At 38.1% G+C, this 18,760-nt stretch overlaps 1 protein-coding gene across 1 annotated transcript in view; it reads left to right on the top strand.

The window, feature by feature from the left end:
• The first annotated feature begins 1,438 nt into the window (after positions 1 to 1,438).
• LOC125261670 (NACHT, LRR and PYD domains-containing protein 3-like) overlaps positions 1,439 to 18,760 on the top strand; it is a 43,908-nt gene continuing 26,586 nt past the window's right edge. The window contains 7 exon segments of the mRNA XM_048180228.1: positions 1,439 to 1,550; positions 11,658 to 11,747; positions 11,825 to 11,959; positions 12,117 to 12,167; positions 16,369 to 16,914; positions 16,917 to 18,165; positions 18,495 to 18,668. Of these exon segments, the coding sequence (XP_048036185.1) occupies positions 11,678 to 11,747; positions 11,825 to 11,959; positions 12,117 to 12,167; positions 16,369 to 16,914; positions 16,917 to 18,165; positions 18,495 to 18,668 (2,225 nt within the window). The 5' untranslated portion in view covers positions 1,439 to 1,550; positions 11,658 to 11,677.

The following is an 18,760-nucleotide window of genomic DNA, read 5'->3' as shown; positions in this document are numbered from 1 at the left end:
CAGTACATCCTTCTAAATGCAGATTGTCTGAGAGATTCTGTGTACAGGTTTTTGGCCCAATAAGAAATACTTCAGTCTTATCTGAATTTAATAGAAGAAAATTACTAGTCATCCAATGTTTTACTTCTTTAACACACTCTGTCAGATTGGATAATTTAGAGATTTCATCTGGTTGTGTTGAAATATATAACTGAGTATCATCGGCATAGCAGTGAAAACTAATTCCATGTTTTTTTATAATATTGCCGAGTGGCAGCATGTAGATTGAAAATAGCAGAGGGCCTAACACTGATCCTTGCGGCACTCCATAATTCACTATCATTATCTTAGATTTTTCCCTGTTTAAATAGACAAAATTGTGACGGTCTGATAGGTACGACCTAAACCACCTTAATGCCTGGCCCTGAATACCAGTGTAATTTTGTAGTCGATCTAGGAGTATTTTATGATCTATAGTGTCGAACGCAGCACTGAGATCAAGTAACACTAGTATTGAGACACAGCCTTGGTCAGAAGCTAGAAGTAAGTCGTTTGTAATTTTAACGAGCGCAGTTTCTGTGCTATGATGAGATCTGAATCCTGACCGAAATTTTATAGATAGCGTTTTTTTGCAAGAAGGAGCACAATTGGACCGACACCACTTTTTCTAGTATTTTAGACATAAATGGAAGATTTGAGATGGGTCTGTAATTTGCTAATACATTTGGATCTAATTGTGGTTTCTTAATGAGAGGCTTAATAACTGCTAGCTTGAATGGTTGTGGGACGAGTTGATAATATTGAGAAGAGGCTCTTCTGCTACAGGTAACAATTCTCTCAGTAGTTTAGTGGGTATTGGATCTAATAAACATGTTGTTGGTTTAGACGCAGTGATAAGTTTATTTAGCTCTTCCTGTCCTATAGTTGTAAAGCACTGCAACTGTTCTTGAGTGGTGATAATTGAGGTTGAATCATAAAACTGTTAAAGGTTGTACATTTACAATTGTATTTCTGATACTTTCGATTTTCTCAGTAAAGAAATTCATAAAGTCATCACTACTAAATTGTAATGAAATGTTTTGTTCTGGTGATATCTGTTTATTTGTTAATCTAGCCACTGTACTAAACAAGAACCGTGGATTGTTTTGGTTATTCTCTATGAGTTTGCGGAGATACTCGGCCCTGGCTGCTTTTAGAGTCTTTCTATAACGGGACGAACTGTCTTTCCACGCGATTCTGAAGACCTCTAAACGAGTTTGTCTCCATTTGTGTTCTAGATTCCGAGTTTCTCGTTTGATAGCGTGAGTAATAGTGTTGTACCATGGTACAGTATTTTTCTCTCTAACCTTTTGTAAAAAAAAAACTTCCAAACAGTTCAGTTTAGTGAGAACACCGATTTCAGAATAAAAAACAGCCAAGAGTTAGTGTGTTTGCTGACGTCTGACTGTCACTGACACTTGAAAAGCAGTTTCACTTCCTTATTTTCAGAGAAAGAGAAAGAAATTTCAGAGCCGCTGTTCAACACGACAGTTCAGAAGAGAAGAAAGAAAAGTCTACAAATATTGTCTGAGGTGAGTGTTTCATCTTTCTTTTGTTCTCATCTATTTTCAAAAACAGAGTCCATGAATACATACAATATTTTCACTTTTGAATTCAGATCTGTGACATGTGAGATGGGAAAAGTATGGCTGAATAATAATAATCTATACACATAATCTGTGCTTTCACACATCTGAAGCTTAGAGACGTTTATCTGAAGTAAACTAACCCTGAAACATCTTCTCTGAGATACAAACCTGCTTTCTGGAAGGTGTGTGTGTGTGTGTGTGTGTGTGTGTGTGTGTGTGTGTGTGTGTGTGTGTGTGTGTGTCTCTCTGGTTTGAGGTTGTGTAACGCCCTTCTGTCTGATAACAGATCCGTTTCCTCCACTGGGATGTGGAAATCTCACTTAAAAACTTCCTTATTTTCTATGTCTTTGAATTGTTGGTGTTTTTGGAGCTGTATTTTGTTTTATGTTTGTGATGTATATATTTGATGTTTTATGGTGTTTTTACTGACTGTAGAGTCTTTGGTCTATAGTGTAGTAGTAAAGCGCTCTGTAAATAAACTAGACTCAACACTCGAGACTCGAGGCATAACCAGTGACTATATTACCTGCTGAACCTGGTAAAGTTAACCTGGAGCTGTTTCCAGCAGGCTGGAGGTCCTCTTCTCCATCAGCTCAGCTGGAATCAAGTGTCTGTTCAAATGAGAAAGATCTTCTGGAGACTCAGAGGAGATCTTCAAATAGCTGAAAGTGTCTTTCAAAATCCAAGTGCTGTTTTCTCTTGCAGCTTCTTCTGTCTCTGTCATCATTGGTGTTTCGATGGCTGGGATGTTGTCTGGACTGATGTAGTTTGTCAAAACAGCTTCACAGTGATAAAAACAGGATCAGTCATGGAAACAGCTGTGGAGATGGTTCAGATTCTGCTGTAAAGCGGCTCTGAAAGACAGTAGTGTCGTTATTCAGCTCAATCAGTTCAGTGTTGATTCAGATGAACTATGAATCATATTTCATTTATTATCACTATTTCTTCTCCTCTCGATTTATTAAGCATAAACGAGTGTGATGTTTCCCTGCTGGTTATTTATCCTGAAAGCATTTCACTTTAATTTGGATTTTGCGTTATCTTGCATTGATATCAAGCCTCCTCAATCTTTCATGGTTTCTGTTGTCAGATTTCATATATTGTGTCTGATCTGTGAGTTGATGATTGTGCGTCTGTGTGGATCTGTTGTGTGCTTGAGATTTTCACTTCATAGTTTCAAACCAAATGTAAAATAATAGATGAAGAGCCGAATGAAGATGAAAATTCACATCAGTACAGCAGGTGGCGCTGACAACCAGTTTACTCCCACACTGGACTGTGACAGCTTTAACACTGAGATTATGAGCATTTATTTTTAAATCAAACACAGATGGGATGATGAACACAATTAAAGTCTTCTGCACTTTTTACAGTTTTTACTATCTTTAGGACATGTTTCTCAATACACTTCAAATCTCTTTACACAGCTCGCCTCATCAGCTTTCAGATAACTTTATGTTCGAGATGCACTAGTACTAAACTAAACCAAACACTTCTACGGTTTTAATCAGTTCATTCTTTCTGTAGTGACATTTTCAAAACTCGAAACACTATTAGCACAACATCCGTCTGTTGTGACCACACCATTAACACAATAACTAGGAAGAGATGATCGGTTTACATGTCGACATGTTACTTGAGGAACAGTAAAAATTAGTTGTGTATATATACATATATATTCTATTCATCCTGCTGTATGTATAATACAAATCTGTATGTCTTCTGTTCCAGATGTATACCACATTAGTATTGTTATTTATTTTATTTTACTTATTTATTATTATTTTCTTAGTTTACTTATTTAAATAAGTAATCTTTCTGTTCTCAACAAAGTCCTTATAGGCGAATAAAGCTCATTCTGATTCTGATATAAAAATATTTAAAACTACAATGTTTTTAATCAGGATTAATCCCAATCAATTAAATCAAATGCTTGTTCTGATGGTGCTTAAACGGTGCTTAAAATCTCTTGAAAAACTAAAATATATGAATAACATTTGTATATATTTGAAATAAAAGATATACATTGTACTTAATGTCAGCTTGCTTACTTTGCTCAAGATAATGATTTATTAAGTCCACATGTCATAAAAACAAGTAACTATGTGTAGCCCTCTCACCAATAAATATGGCTCAAATGTAAGAATTTTATCTAGGGGAACTTAGGGGAATTTACTTAATTTACCTTAAAAAAAACAACAAAAAACAGATCTTCAGATACCACGATTAGTGTCAGTTTAGTGTTTTATAATTAGACAGTGGAAATAACTACAGACTAAAGTTTCAGTTACTGTGGTCCGACATTCCCAAATGTAAATAACTATGACCATACATTTTTCCTTTCTCCACAGCAAAAACAACAGAATGTGAACTAAACAATAAACATGCATTTATTACACCTTTTACTCTCTAAGCGAGAGGAGTACAAAACATACGGCACCATGATTTCCAAGGAAGCCCAAAGGGCCTACAACTCACAGACACATGGCGCCAGCTAGTGGCAACCAGTGTTAATTTTGGCAGCCATGTTTGATTTAGTCTAGGTCTTTATCTTCAGATGAAAATGCTCCTTAGTCTTAGTCACATTTTAGTCATTTTAGTCTTTCATATTTTAGTCTAGTATTAGTCGATGAAAAGTCATCACATTTTTGTCAAGTCTTAGTCATTACTTTTAGTCAAACTACAGTTACCAACATTCATTTTGATAGCTATTTTATATGTAGTCTTTAGACAAAATAGTCATAATAATTTTTCACTTTAGACCAATTCATTTAAGCTTATGAAAAATGTAACATTGCACTCTTAGCAGTAGCACTTGTGCAATTGTACATATCCTCTTTCAGTGGTTCTCAAACTTTCTAGAGTGTCGTACCCCCTGAGGGATTTAACATTCTTCTGTGTACCCTCTCTTTTCCACTTAGACTGCAGTTACACATTTCCATTAAGGGACAATATTTGCCTTCTTAAATCGATGTTTCCAGTGCATTTTTTACCTTTATAAATACATTTGTAAAATAAATAATGCCTTAAATAATTTTTTTTTAAAAATTCAATAAATACAATGATGATAAAAACAAAGTGATACTTTTAAATATTACATTAAAACTGTCAGTAGGTGGTGGTAAGTCACTGTTTTTATGAGTGAATTATCGAGTCATTCATTCATTCAGTATCAAAGCAAGCGGCTGTATTTATGAATGGATCATTGAATCATTGACAATTCATTCACGAAACACAGCTTGTGTGCTGATCTGCTGTGGCTTTTGTTGCAAAATAGAGCAAAAATACTGACAATACTGTTTAAAATGTACATCACTTAATATTGCCCTTTTGTTTGTTGAACTGTTGTATAAAATCAATATTCGGGATATTATATATATTAGGGCAATACTCTTGCTGATATAATATGATCAACATTAAAAACAGTAACTCGCAGAAGGGTATGTTTTTGTATCGAAGAGAGTTTTAATCTTAAATCTACATGCAGTCTATGTCTATATTTGTTCTTCATGCTATTAAGTGCTAAATCCCCACTTTCACAAAGGTAACGTTATATTATCGAGAACAGCACTAATGTAGCTTGATGCTGGCTTGTGTGGGTGCAGTCAGTTTCGACCGCGAAAAATTAGGTAATTTGATTGAATGTTGTGTATATACAACATTTTACCTGCTAGAAATATTCAAATGTTCAGTTTTCATGTTATTTTAAGGTGGAGTAGAATAAAATGAACGGCACTTCCAGTTCAGTCAGTTTGAGAACCACTGCTGGATATCAGCCTGCACTTTGGTCCCAGATTTAGTCAGTAAACGAGCAGCACAATATAGACACTTTAATTTAAGTAGAAAATCTCAAAAGAAGAGTGCTTAACTCCTGCTTACTTGTTTTCTCTTGTTTTCAGATCATCCGCGCTTCTTCCTCAGTGTAGAGAGGGCTCGTGTGCGTGGTTGCCAGATAGTAAAGATTAAGTAAAAGTGTTCTTTTGGGCCCTGGAGAAGTTTTGACATGCCCTGACATTTGTGCTTTTTTCAGTTATTCATAAACATATAAATGGAAAAAGTGTCATTACACTGCATTCAGCACGAACTAGGCTACCATAATATGTGAGCAACATGTATGTACATGTTTGAATTTTGGAAGGAATAACGTTTATGCGTGGTAATTAAAAAAACATAAGTCACTGAAATAAGGCCAAAAAATTATATTATATATGTATTCACAAGACTTATGGGTATTGGAGGTTGTAGACTAGAGTGTTTGCTTCAAAATTATGTAAAATGATCCTGCCTACTCGCTCATATAAAACGATATATTGATTTAGATTTTGTAAGACACTTTTTGTCAAGAAACACAGTATGCGTGGAGGCATGAATCTTCATAAATAATGCTGTGATTCACACCTGAGAAGACAAAAGATCTGCATAATGAGCCACATAATGAGCTTTTTCAGTCAGGTAGGCTATGTGAAAAAACCCTCTGTGATCATGCTGATAACAGAAAAAGAAAAAAAAACATGATTTTTGTGATCTCATGCACGTATTATTGCACATCATGTGAACAAAAATTTGTATAGGTCTATGTTAAATTACAGTACCAGTCAAAAGATTGGACGCATTACTAATGTTTTAAAAGAAGTCTCAAGTCTCTAACCAAATAATGGTTTTCTATTTTAATATACTTTAAAATATAATGTATTTCTGTGATGCAAAGCATCTAAACATTCCTACCTCTATGGCATTTCATATAGGCTACTATATTATATAGCCTAAATGTTAAACTTGACAAACTATAAATCATTAAAAAGATCTAAGACTCAAGCTTCACATTTTAAAAGCATGCACATTTGGAGAAATATTGATGGATTTTCATATGTTTATGTCAATTTTCTATACAGAGGAGTAATATTTATTCAACATTTATTGTTAACTTATTGTTTGTTATTTATTTATTTATTTATTATTGGATACTGTGTTTTCAATCCATACTTGCAGCCGGAGGGCGCTCTGTGCACCTTTAGTCCACAAATGCCTCCTAATGAAGAACAGGCATACTATGTGACATTCCAGGAACTAACAGAGACTTCCAGAGATCGCTATAACCATGGCTATAACATGAAATAGAGTCATAATAGAACCAGACTTACTTAATGAGGTAACTATTTAGCTCAACTAGAGCTAAAAAATCCAACACAAACCAACAGGCCATGTACTCAGTAAAACACTTTTTAATCTTAAAGCAAGAGGAGTACATACTCTGCCAGCATGCTCTTAGAGAAGCCCAAACCAGGCCTGCTATAGTAGATACGGGCGTAGCTAGTGGCAGTGATAGCAAAACCAACACAGAACTGTGCCAACATATTAATTCAAGGAGGCCCAAGCGGGGCCTGCGACTCCAAAATATATGAAGCGCCAGCTAGTGGTTCTACAGGTGACCAAGCTCAAAGGGAACCAGCTCTAAAACCCAATAAACAATTGTCGGTTAACTTAACTCAACCTGAGCTTAAGTCTACACATTCCAACAGGCAATGTACCTAAACACACTAGCCCTAACAGAAAGGGGGCACAACAACATATGCTACCATGGTCTGAAGGAGGTCTGCAGTGGCCTACTACTTCGGACAGTCACAGGCATAAACCTGTGTCAGTGCTAAATTAAGTGAGCAAAACTCATGAACATCTACCAACAACACCTGTATAACCACAAGCTAGCATGCTAGAAGGAGGCTCAGATTACCCCGAGCCTTCAACTCCACAGACACAATAAGCTGTTGTGGCAGTGATCAACTCTAAAGGGAGCTAAAAAGAACCAAACTGAAAGTGAGGTTCCCTACCACTCAACCGGAGTTATGCAATCCATCAGATCATGTACTCAGTAGAACCCCAATAACCCTAAAGCCTACCACCTGAGACAACGACATCAGGGAGGCTAGTGACAGCTTGCTACCTTAGCTGCTATCTAACCATGCACCTACACTATTAACAAGGGGGAAATGGGCATATGGCCTAACAACTCTAAAAAGAGGAGGCCAGAACTAGGAACTATACAACCTGACAAGGGATAGTAGCAATAAAGGCTGAATGCTTTAGTAAATCACCGAAAGCCTAGTTCTAGCCTAGTTCGCTAAGCTGTGGGCCTGCAGGGCCACACGAAGCATAGATCTGCCTGGGCTTCACCTCTGAACTCAACCAGAGAAGAGGAACTTAAAAGAAAAGCTCAACAAGCAAACAATGTCAGGCAGCCCGAGAGGCCGACACCAGACATTAGATCTATCTGAAGTAAAGAGAGCTAACTCAAATCTACTTTAGCTAAAACCAGAGGAGAAGCTACTCTATCAAAGGTGGTGAGAGGCGGCAATTTTGTGGACGGCACAGTACTAATAAATCGTTCCAGCCAACCTAATAAAACTTAAGTGCCCAAAAAAACCCTATTCTTTTTCCCAACTACATGCTCATGAAAAACTATACAGGAAAACAAGGTCAACATATTATATAACATAAATATAGACCCAGCTTACCTTCCTGTGGCTCGAAGACTCCTCTTTTTCCACAGGGAAGGATGGAATCTAGGGTTCTTTAAAGCCTAAAAGAGCCTCTTCACTATCAAGCCAGAAGGTGAGCCGTCAGAAAAATGTTCATCAGCCTGACTGTTAAGAAGTGTCTAAGCATGTTAACAAAGAATCAAAACACAAGAGGCGGAAGAAGAAGGGGCGTGGACAGGTGTAAATCGCCCTCACAGAGAGGGGATCGATTACCGACGCTGCTGGTGTCTGCGATCGATCACCTCTCTTAAATCCTGTTGCTTCTTCCTTGAATCCTGCCTTCTCTGGGACCTAGCCCCCCTGGAGGAGGAGGTGCCCGAGAGGTCACACTGGACTTCCGGCACTGTCTCTGAGCCTCAGCTTGAGACGGACCAGGACCTCCTGTCCGTCTGGACCCAGGTTCAGTTCTGAGCGGTATGCAGGTTCTGAATGCTGCCGAGGGCGCCCTTGCCTCCCTGAACTTTCCCACCACTGCCTCGACGGAAGTGCAGAAAAGTTCAGCAGGCGACACTAGGGCATCAAGGAGAAAGCCCTTCTCTTTCTCCCCGATATCTGCCAGGTTCACCCACAGATGCCTCTCCGTGGCCATCATCGCTACCATCGATCTTCCAATCGATGCACCGGTTTGCTTAGTGGCCCGGAGAGCGAGATCTGTGTTGCGGCGCAGCTCTTCCACCACTTCAGGGAACAAACCCTGCCCCTGATCCAGACCTTTCATCAAGTCGGCCTGGAAAGTTTGTAACATCACCATGGTGTGTAGGCACCAGCCTGACCTGCTGGCATGTATGCCTTACCGTTCAAACGAGAAGTGGTCTTGAGGGGCTTATATGGCAGGACTGGAGCTTTCAGTGTCAGTGCTCGCCCCGTGACGAGATTGCAAATGTCTCGTCAATAGGAGGCGTCGACACATACCCATGATGGCTCAATCCCTCAACATCAGAGAAATTCGCCCACTGATGTCGATGAATGTGAGCCGAATATGAGTTCTTCCATGCCTTCTCGATCTCAACATGGAGATCAGGAAGTAATGGAAGGCTCACTGGAGCTGCAGGGCCATGGCCAGAAAGGAACCGCTTGTCGAGCCATCCACGTGCGGTCCCTCTCTTAACGCGCTCCCAAGGCAGCTGCAGCCTGCCAGAAGCACGCTCCATAACCTCCAGCAGCTCAGAATACGCAGGGCAGGGAGGCTTTGAAGAAACAACAGGCTCACCTGCTTCTTCTTCTTCAACCGCCATTTCCTGTTCTCCAGGGCTAGAAGCCAGATGACAGGACATCATTGTTATCCAGCAGCTCATCCTCGCCAGCCGCTGGGGGCTAAGAGAGATTTACGCCTCTCTCAAACTCTTCTGCGAGCTCCACCTGCGAGCCCCATGATTTAAGCCACTGCTCTGGCTCAGCACGAGTGGGGCCAGAACCACCAGGCACAGATGTTGATGCCTCTTCCCTCGAGAAGAGAGTCAGACGGCACTGTCTGTGCGTGCTCCTCGCCCAGACAGAAAACACACAGGTTGTGTGTGTCCTCAGGTGTCAAAAACCTTGAACATGGGTCAGCACACTTCCTGAAACATTTGTCAGACATAATACACAGTTTCCTTACCAGATTCAATGAAATCGCAATCAGACAAAACAGTCCCGAAAGACGAAAAGATACTGACTGGTTCTCTAGGTGCTCCTTATTTGCGCTATGATGACGTCATAGGCTATCGCCGGCCAATAGGATTGGAGAGATTTGTTACTTGGCTTTCAGACACTGGTTCACGTGTGACGTTCCCCATAATGTGGTAAAACACAGTGTAGAGTTCCCTTTCAAAAGGGAACAGAATAGCTAGTAGTTATTTAATAGTGAGAATTGGACCCTGATCTAAAGTGTGGCCCATTAATCTCATAACATTATTTATGCAGTTGTAACTGTGGTGAAAATGCTTTCATTGCACATCTGAGCTTCATTAAAAACACTGTAAATACATCCAAATGCACTTCAGAAGCTGTTTCTGTGTTTCCTCTGCAGTGTAAAGATGGATTTTGTTGATACTAATTTAATTTAATTTGATGACAAATGAATGTGTTGTTATTCTAATTGCATTTATTGAATACATGTAATAATTTACAGGAAAAGGTTAGAACATTTGCCAACAACATCAACAAATCATTTGTCACATTGAGAAGAGCAGTTTCAGTGCTATGCAGACCTAAAACCAGACTGATTTTTTTTTTCTTTTTTTTCCCATTTAAAAATATCGAAAGTTAAATAAGAAACACATTCTCCATTATTTTTGTCAAAAAAGACAATTTTGAGATTGGTTTATAATTATTTAACACTGACAGGTCCAGACTTGTTTTTTATATTTTGCACCAGAGCCTGCCTAAAATAGGATAAGACCAAGTAAAGGTCAAGTTATGTTTTTACAGAGCTTTATTTACACATTTTGATTTTCAGTACTTTGCACTTTAAACTTCTAAATGTCTATTCAGTATTTCCTATGTAACAGACAAAGCAGTTTAGTAGTTGTGATGCTTCTAATTAAATATGTAGCAATTACCTCAAAAGGAAATTAATTGTGATTCTTTAAAGAAAAAATAAAATAAAAAATAACTGATGTGGCACAATTAATATTACAGTCATTTAATGTGTTAGTCCAGTGATCTTCATCTATCAAATCTAAGAAATGTTATTTTCGTTAGTGTTTACTGGCATATATGGCTGATGGTGGTTGAGGTTTGTCCCTAATCAACACAGTGAAGTGAGATTCATGTTTTACAGTGCAGAGTTACAGTGTGATTCCAGCAGGCTTGACTGAAGCAGCGTTACTACAAGGTTAAGACATAAGTTAGGTGTATGTCAGGCTAGAGACATGAGTCTATGTTCAAGATTTAAACTGTGAGAGTGTCTGAGTCCTGAACATTTCCAGCAAACCAATAACTTATAATATTTTTAATTTGGAAAATGGAGAACTTTCACCTGGTCTAGAGGAATAATGGAGTTGTGTATATACTTCAACTATATATTTAGTTTGACCTCCAGAAGTACATTTTCTGAATGTTCAACAACTGCTTTCACAGACTATTTGAAATAAAAAAGGTTATTTTTTTATTTTCAAATTGTACTTTTATTTTTTGAAAGTGCCTGGTAAAAGCAGACTTATTGTTTCATTAGTAAACAGTTATCTACTTTAGTTATTAGTTAACTTATTTATCATGAACTAAGAATGAACAACACTTGTATAGCATTAATCTTAGTTAATGTTAGTTTCAAAATAACATTATACAAATCAAAAGTTATTATACTAATACATTATTAAAATCAAAAGTTGTATTTGTTAACATTAGTTAATGCACTGTGAATAACACAAACAAATAATGAACAGCTGGATTTTTATTACTAACATTAACAAAGATTAATAAATACAGTACCAAATGTATTGCTCAATGTTAATTCATGTTAGTTAATACATTATCTAAAGCTAACAAATGAACCTGGTTGTAAAATGTTACTGTTTTTCTTCATGTCCAACAGTAGTGAGTGAGTGAAGGACGATGACATCTGTTGATCAGCATTGTGACACACTAGATGAGCAGGAAGAAGAAAAGCTGAAACACAAGGAAGGTAATAAAGGCAAGACAATATCAGTATAATATTAAAGTTTTCATTTAATAAATGTCATTATTCTCTCTCTGCTCTAGACCAGATGAGCAGCAGTGCTCACAGTGAAGTCAGTGTTGATCTGAATGCTCAGACGGGAGCAGCTGTGAATGTTCCTGTACTCACTGGAAACAACATCACATCAGTGACCTTCAACTACAACACTGCAGGAAACGGTATCAACAGCGCTTACTGAGACACAACTAATGAAGTTTGTTTTATGGCAGTATTGCTCAAGGACAGACAAGTTTTAGCTACATAAGTCTTTTCTTTAGTTTATCTGTATATTTTGTCCTTTATTTTTTACTTCTCTCCTTTTCTCTCTCCACACAGCACCACAAAAAGCCTCAGAGAGAGAGACGGAGAAGCACACAGTAGAACAAGGTACAACAGTCATATTCTCTCACACTGTACTGACAGATGCTGACTAACACCAACAGAAAAGTTTGTTATATTAATCGACACAGCTTGTTTCACAGTATAAAAGTTTATAAAAGAACTCACTCTGTCTCACTCTATGTTAAGAAGCTACAGAAACCCATCATTTCAAATGCAACTGATAGTGATTTTGGAGCATACATTGATTTTGTATATTCTGGAGCGAAACGGGATTTTAATCTCATAATTTTCATGTTTGGCACTGTGCTAAGCAAATATACTAGCTATCCCTGTTGTCAGAATCAATTGTTTTATTACTAAGGCCACGTTCACACAGCAGCAGAATACGTTTGTCAGTCCTGTATTTGAGTTATACACTTAATACTGTTCATACACAGTACGGTTATTTACGGGAGTGACAACCGCATTCTAAGTGAAATGACAGCTTGATTTTTACAGCGCACAATCAGTTGCAATTCTAGTGCCTCCGTCCCAATAATACTGTACAACTCGACATATATTCGCATCACAGTAGGACTGCACGATGCATCGTTTTAGCATCGATATTACGATGTGCACATCCACGATAGTCGCATCACAGGAATTGCAAAGTTTAACCAAAGTTGCACACTGTTTAGGTCCTGCCGCGCAGATGCACGTGAACACCAAATTGCGTTCATTTCCGCATCTACTTGTGCTTGAACAGACATATACATGCAGAATTATGTCAAAATGTCCTTGTAAACACAGTTGCTTATGGCTTAGGTAACCCAAACAAAGAAAACGGATGTTTGCCATTATAAAGGATCCGCGCATTCAGTCTTTAAGTCACAGCAGGCTTGCTGCTTTCTGTGTCATGAATGTTAACAACAAAATACAAAGAGAAAATCACTTTTGCAGCTTTAACACAGAATAATTATATTCAATTTATAGACTATGTAGTGTTATTTTACATTGGATTGTTCATTTTCTGGACCTGAATACTTAACTGAAAAATATTTATTTCACTAAATCACCTCAATCATTCTAGAATTATTCTTTTGAAATGTATTTCATATCGCAACATATATCCGCAGAAAAACAAAATATCGCAATGTCAGTTTTTTCCAATATCGTGCAGCCTTACGTCACATTAACGCAGCAGTAGAGTTACACTCACGGGACACTGCACTTATTCACAATCACTAAAGTTCATTATTTACATGTGCTTTGCCGGTTAAACTTTTCATTCGTGTGCTGTTTTTTCTGAGCGCATACACCCGAAGCGCGCACACTAAAAGCCTGTGAAACAGCGCCCGATTACATCTGATTGTGCTAATGCTGTCAAATACACACAAGGATTACATAAACACAGATGGTTATGTCTAAAGTGAAAGTAATCATTTGAGAAAACCGCATGCTTGTCTTTTTGTTAAATGCGTGCAGGTCTTAAAGTGACAGCAGCCTAATAGTAAACATGCTGCCGATTGTCCTTAAAGGAATAGCAAATGTTTAGCTACCTACTTTCTTCAAAATAACTATTCCTTTAATGATAATACATTAATTACTGTTATCTTGTTACAGGTCCATCTGAACTGTTCATTTTATGTCATTATTTAAGTATTTAATTTAATATTGTACATTTTGTACATTTACATTTATTTTTATATAAGAAGATACTGTTTATCTTAAGTTATTTTAACCAAGGGGACCCCAAATAAAATTCTGGGCCCCATAAAGGCTTGGGCTGGCCCTGCCAGTTACTGTTCAGTTTTGTGTTTCTTTTTCAAATTTAAATGCCATGTCATGCATAAGATGTCGCAAAGGATGTGACACGCGAGTGCAACGTTTAAACACTCTGGCTATCACGTGTTAAGATGCTGCTGTTGGTTAATGAAGTTTTGATGGATGAACTCGTGGTTCATTTAGTCTCTTGGCATGTGAAAAGTGATGAGACTTTTCAGTTTTATGGACATTACCATCTTTAATATTATGTTGGTCACTGTCGTTATGGTTACTAGTAAGAGAATACTTGACTCTCATGGCACATTTAAATACAGACAGTGTTCAAGACGCTACTGTAAAATGCTGTGTGAACGGGACATTTTGAGACTCACAACTGTTAAGTAAATGCAGTTGTCAATCCCAAAAAAGAGAGACTGAGAAATTTAATAAAAAAATATGAGGTACTAAAGCAGTCTGAATAGAAAAATGGCAATAAAAATAATAAAAACAAAGTATTTTTTCCTACCGAACATGTGCTGGGAGTTCGCTGTTGCTAGTAATGAACTGGAAGCTGAACTGGAAGTTTTGATTGGTTCCTCACCAATTCATAACTAGTCAGATCTATCTGTCATTGCCTGAAATAAATGTAGCGAAGCTGAATACTTTATTTTTATTCAACTTAAGTACCACAATTTAATTGTACTCAAGAAAGTACAAAAAAATGAAAAACTTAAGTACTGTAACAAAAGTATTTGTATTTACTTTCTACCTTTGCATATAAGCTAATTAAACAATAATAATTTGGTTAATCACAGTGACAATGAATGGAGAACTCACTATTTGACTATAGCCTATTAGTACTATATATTAACAGTGAAGAGACAACAATATATTAACTATGAATTAACTAATAATTTGCAAATGATTTGTAAGTACTTTATTATTGTATACTTATTATTATAGTATTACTCAATATTGTGCATTATCATTAATAACAATCATTGTCTGTACATGGGAAAAAGATAATATATAACAGCACAACTTTGGTAGATCCCATACAAGTAAATAGAATAGAACAGAGTGTCCCTAGTGGTGATTTTACAAATAGCTTACAATGGTTTAAAGCTTAACAGTAATCAAAACTTTTCATACTGTGATAAAAAATTAATTATTAAGGTTGACCAGTTGGTGGCACAGTCACCAGAATGATTTGCCAAGGTATGATTGCAATCAAACATGCAATGGTTAATTTAAGCAGGACAGAACATGCTGGAAATACAACCTTGCGTCTTGATTGATTTGCTAGCTGTCAATGGTTTAATAAATCAGAAAAGCTTTTAATAACTTATTGGCTTAAAAATCTGAGTCTAATGAAGACAATTCACTGAATGCTCTGGAAGGAATTAGAAAATATTGTACAAACTTTTAAACTGAAACCAAGGTGTTGGGGTGGGAGATATACCAGCAGACAAGATTAACCAATTAAATTTGTAAATCAGTAGAGATTTTGTAGTTATCTATCGGGGTTACACTCACGTGACATTGTAATGCTGTGCCCTCACAAAAGCTTATCACTAGATTTTAAAGCATTCAAGTGCAGTAAGCCATGAAAAAGAACTCAATTCAATATTCTTACTCTGCATGAGAGCCAAGAACTTTTTTAATTATGTTAGTAGTTAGGCTAGAAGCGATATCAGTTGCAATTGGTGTTGAGAATTAAACGAAATGGTTAAATTAAATGGTATTATTTAATGTAATTTAAATGTAAATAAAATGTATTTGTGGCGAGGGGGGCGTGGTTCAGCGAGGTCTGCAACTGGAGAGAGTGTCGGGAGACGCGTGGTAAGTGAGGGGGTTAAATGTAAATTACAAACACCTGTTTCTCATTCCAGTAATTGGCGCGGAGGCAGGATAAAACACCAGGAGAAGCAGGAGTGTGCGAGAGAGAGAGGGACTGCTGACTGAGACACTGAGCACGACAACAGCACTGGAGAGAAGCCCTATTGTGGATTGTTTATACCGTTCTGGAGTGAAGCCCTGTTGTGGATTGTTTATTTTCGTTGTTGTGCGGTGCACAGACTTTTGTTGGACATTTTTCATTTTACGAAATAAAGCTCAGTCAGCAGTCAAAAGCCGACCCTTTGTCTTCTTCCTTCCCCACGAACTTGAACATTACTACACTGGTGCCGAAACCCGGGAAGGAAGAAGGGAGCCGCCGCCATGCAAACGCCCTCCGCCGTGCCGTTTGCGGACATCATCACATCCCTCGCGGTCTTACACCAAGACCAACATCAAGCCCTGCTGGACCTCCGCTCGGATCAGGAGCGGCGTTTCCAAGCCATCCTTCAGGTCCAGCAGGAAGACCGCGAGAGGTTCCGGAGCTGGATCGACCGGGAGGTTCGTACGGAGACCACCGGACAGCTGAACCACGCCCCCCTCGCCACAGTATTATTTTATTTAAAAACTGATCACTTTTTGCTGACTTTTTTCCTCTTTCTCTAAGGCTCAAATGCAGAGGACAGTAAAGCTGCTCTTCATGAGACCAGCCTCAGACTGAAGGACAAATTAAAATTTGAGTATGAACGAATATTGGTTGGTAATTCTCAGACTGGTCATCAGAAATACTTGAACAATATTTACACTGATCTATATGTGGTGGAGAATGAGACTGGAGGAATAGTGAGTGAGCATGAGGTAAGACAGATCGAATTCAAACAATTTGATGCCAAGGACACACCAATCCAGTGCAATAACATTTTTAAAGTCCACGAGGGTAAGCGAAACAGAAGAGTGCTGACAATGGGCATCGCAGGGGTAGGAAAAACAGTCTCTGTCAATAAATTAATCCTTGACTGGGCTGAAGGAAAAGACAATCAGGATATTTCCTTAATTTTCCCTCTTCCATTCCGTAGACTGAATTTGATTAAAGAACAGTACAGTCTTATAGGACTTCTTAACAAATACTTCTTTAGTAGTCCTGAAGAACTGCCCTCTCTTCCTGATGGTGATGGTAAAATCATGTTCATCTTTGATGGGCTGGATGAGTGTCGCTTCCTTTGAACTTTAAAGAAGATGACGGATTTACAGATGTTCACAAAGAAACAACAGTGAGTAAGATAGTTACAAGCCTGATCAAGAGACAACTGGTTCCTTCTGCTCTCATCTGGATCACATCCAGACCAGCTGCAGCCAGTCTGATACCCCGACACTACATTGATCTGGTCACAGAGGTGCGAGGATTCAACGATGAGCAGAAAGAGCAATACTTCAACAAAAACAGCAGTCCTGAGGTTGCTGGAAACATCATCCATCATATCAGGAAATCCAGGAGCCTGTACATCATGTGCCACATCCCCGTCTTCTGCTGGATCTCTCTCACTGTTCTTCAGCCTCTACTGGCTCGAAAGAGCAATGACAAAACACCCACAACTCTGACAGGGATGTACACAAGCTTCTTACTTACTCAGCAGCAACAGATGACAGCAAAATACTCTGATGATCCTGAACCTGAACCCAATGCCAGGTCTTTTGATGAGATTATTCTAATGCTTGGGAAACTGGCCTTTCAACAGCTGGAGAAAGGAAATCTGATTTTCTACAAAGAAGATCTTAAGGAATGTGGACTAGATGTCAGTGAAGGGTCGGTGTTCTCTGGGTTATGCACTCAGATCTTTCGGGAGGAAAAAGCTGTTTCAGCAAGAAAGGTTTACAGCTTCGTACATCTCAGCATCCAGGAATTTCTTGCTGCTCTCTATGTGTTTTTGATTAGCAAAGATGAGAGAGCAAAGCTACTTTTTCACTCCCTGAGAGAAAAACTGACATGGACACTGTCCAGAAAGACACAGTTTCAGCTTCATAAGGGTGCAATCAACAAGGCTTTACAAAGCGAGAACGGACACCTGGACCTTTTCCTCCGGTTCCTCCTGGGTCTCTCTCTGGAGTCTAATCAGAGTGACCTGAAGGAATTAGTGCCAGGACTGGAACTCAAAACAGAGAACATGAAAAGCACTGCTGACTATATCAAAAAGAAAATGGAGGAGGAGAAATCCGTGGAGAGGACCATCAATCTCTTCTACTGTCTGAGTGAACTGAAAGATGACTTTGTGGAGGAAATCCAGAAGAATCTGAGCTCAGGAAATCTTTCAGAACAGAATCTCTCCTCTGCTCAGTGGTCTGGTCTGGTGTTTGTGCTCCTGATGTCAGAAGAGACTCAGGAGAAGTTTGAACTGCAGAAATACAGAAGATCTGATGAAGCAGTGATAAGACTGCTGCCAGTGATCAAAAACACAAGAAAAGCACTGTAAGAGTCTTCTTTACATTCATTTATATGCACTGTTGGTCTTTTGTAATTGGGACTTCTTTTTACATGGATGACTTGTTGGCCTAGACAGTTAAAAAAAAAAGAATAAATGTACATGTTAATCAATGTGTGTGATGATATTAAATGCCAACGTGTCTCCACAATCAAACAAGTTGAACCTGAGTTTTACCCTTTTTATTATGCTTAAATGTATCATAATTTTTTTTTTTTTTTTTAAATACAGGTTTGATGTTTTATGAAAATTGTTTTAGCTTTGCTTACATACCTAAAAAGCATTGATATCACTGATTGGTGTGTTCGCTACACAGGCTACAGTGCTGTAATCTCACTGCTCAGTGCTGTAAGAGTTTGTCATCAGTTCTACAATCCTCAAACTCCTTCCTGAGAGAGCTGGACCTGAGTAACAATGATCTACAGGATTCAGGAGTGAGGCTTCTTTCTGAGGGGCTAAAAAGTCCAAACTGTCAGCTGGAGATAATGAGGTTTGAGTTTAAATGCTTTATTTATTTATTTTCCATTAAGTTAATTATTTATAAACACACAGCTAAGATTGATTCTGTATGCAATAACATTT

This window comes from Megalobrama amblycephala, unplaced genomic scaffold (genome assembly GCF_018812025.1).
Source record: "Megalobrama amblycephala isolate DHTTF-2021 unplaced genomic scaffold, ASM1881202v1 scaffold457, whole genome shotgun sequence".
NCBI lineage: Eukaryota > Metazoa > Chordata > Actinopteri > Cypriniformes > Xenocyprididae > Megalobrama > Megalobrama amblycephala.
This window is presented reverse-complemented; position numbering and strand designations above follow the sequence as displayed.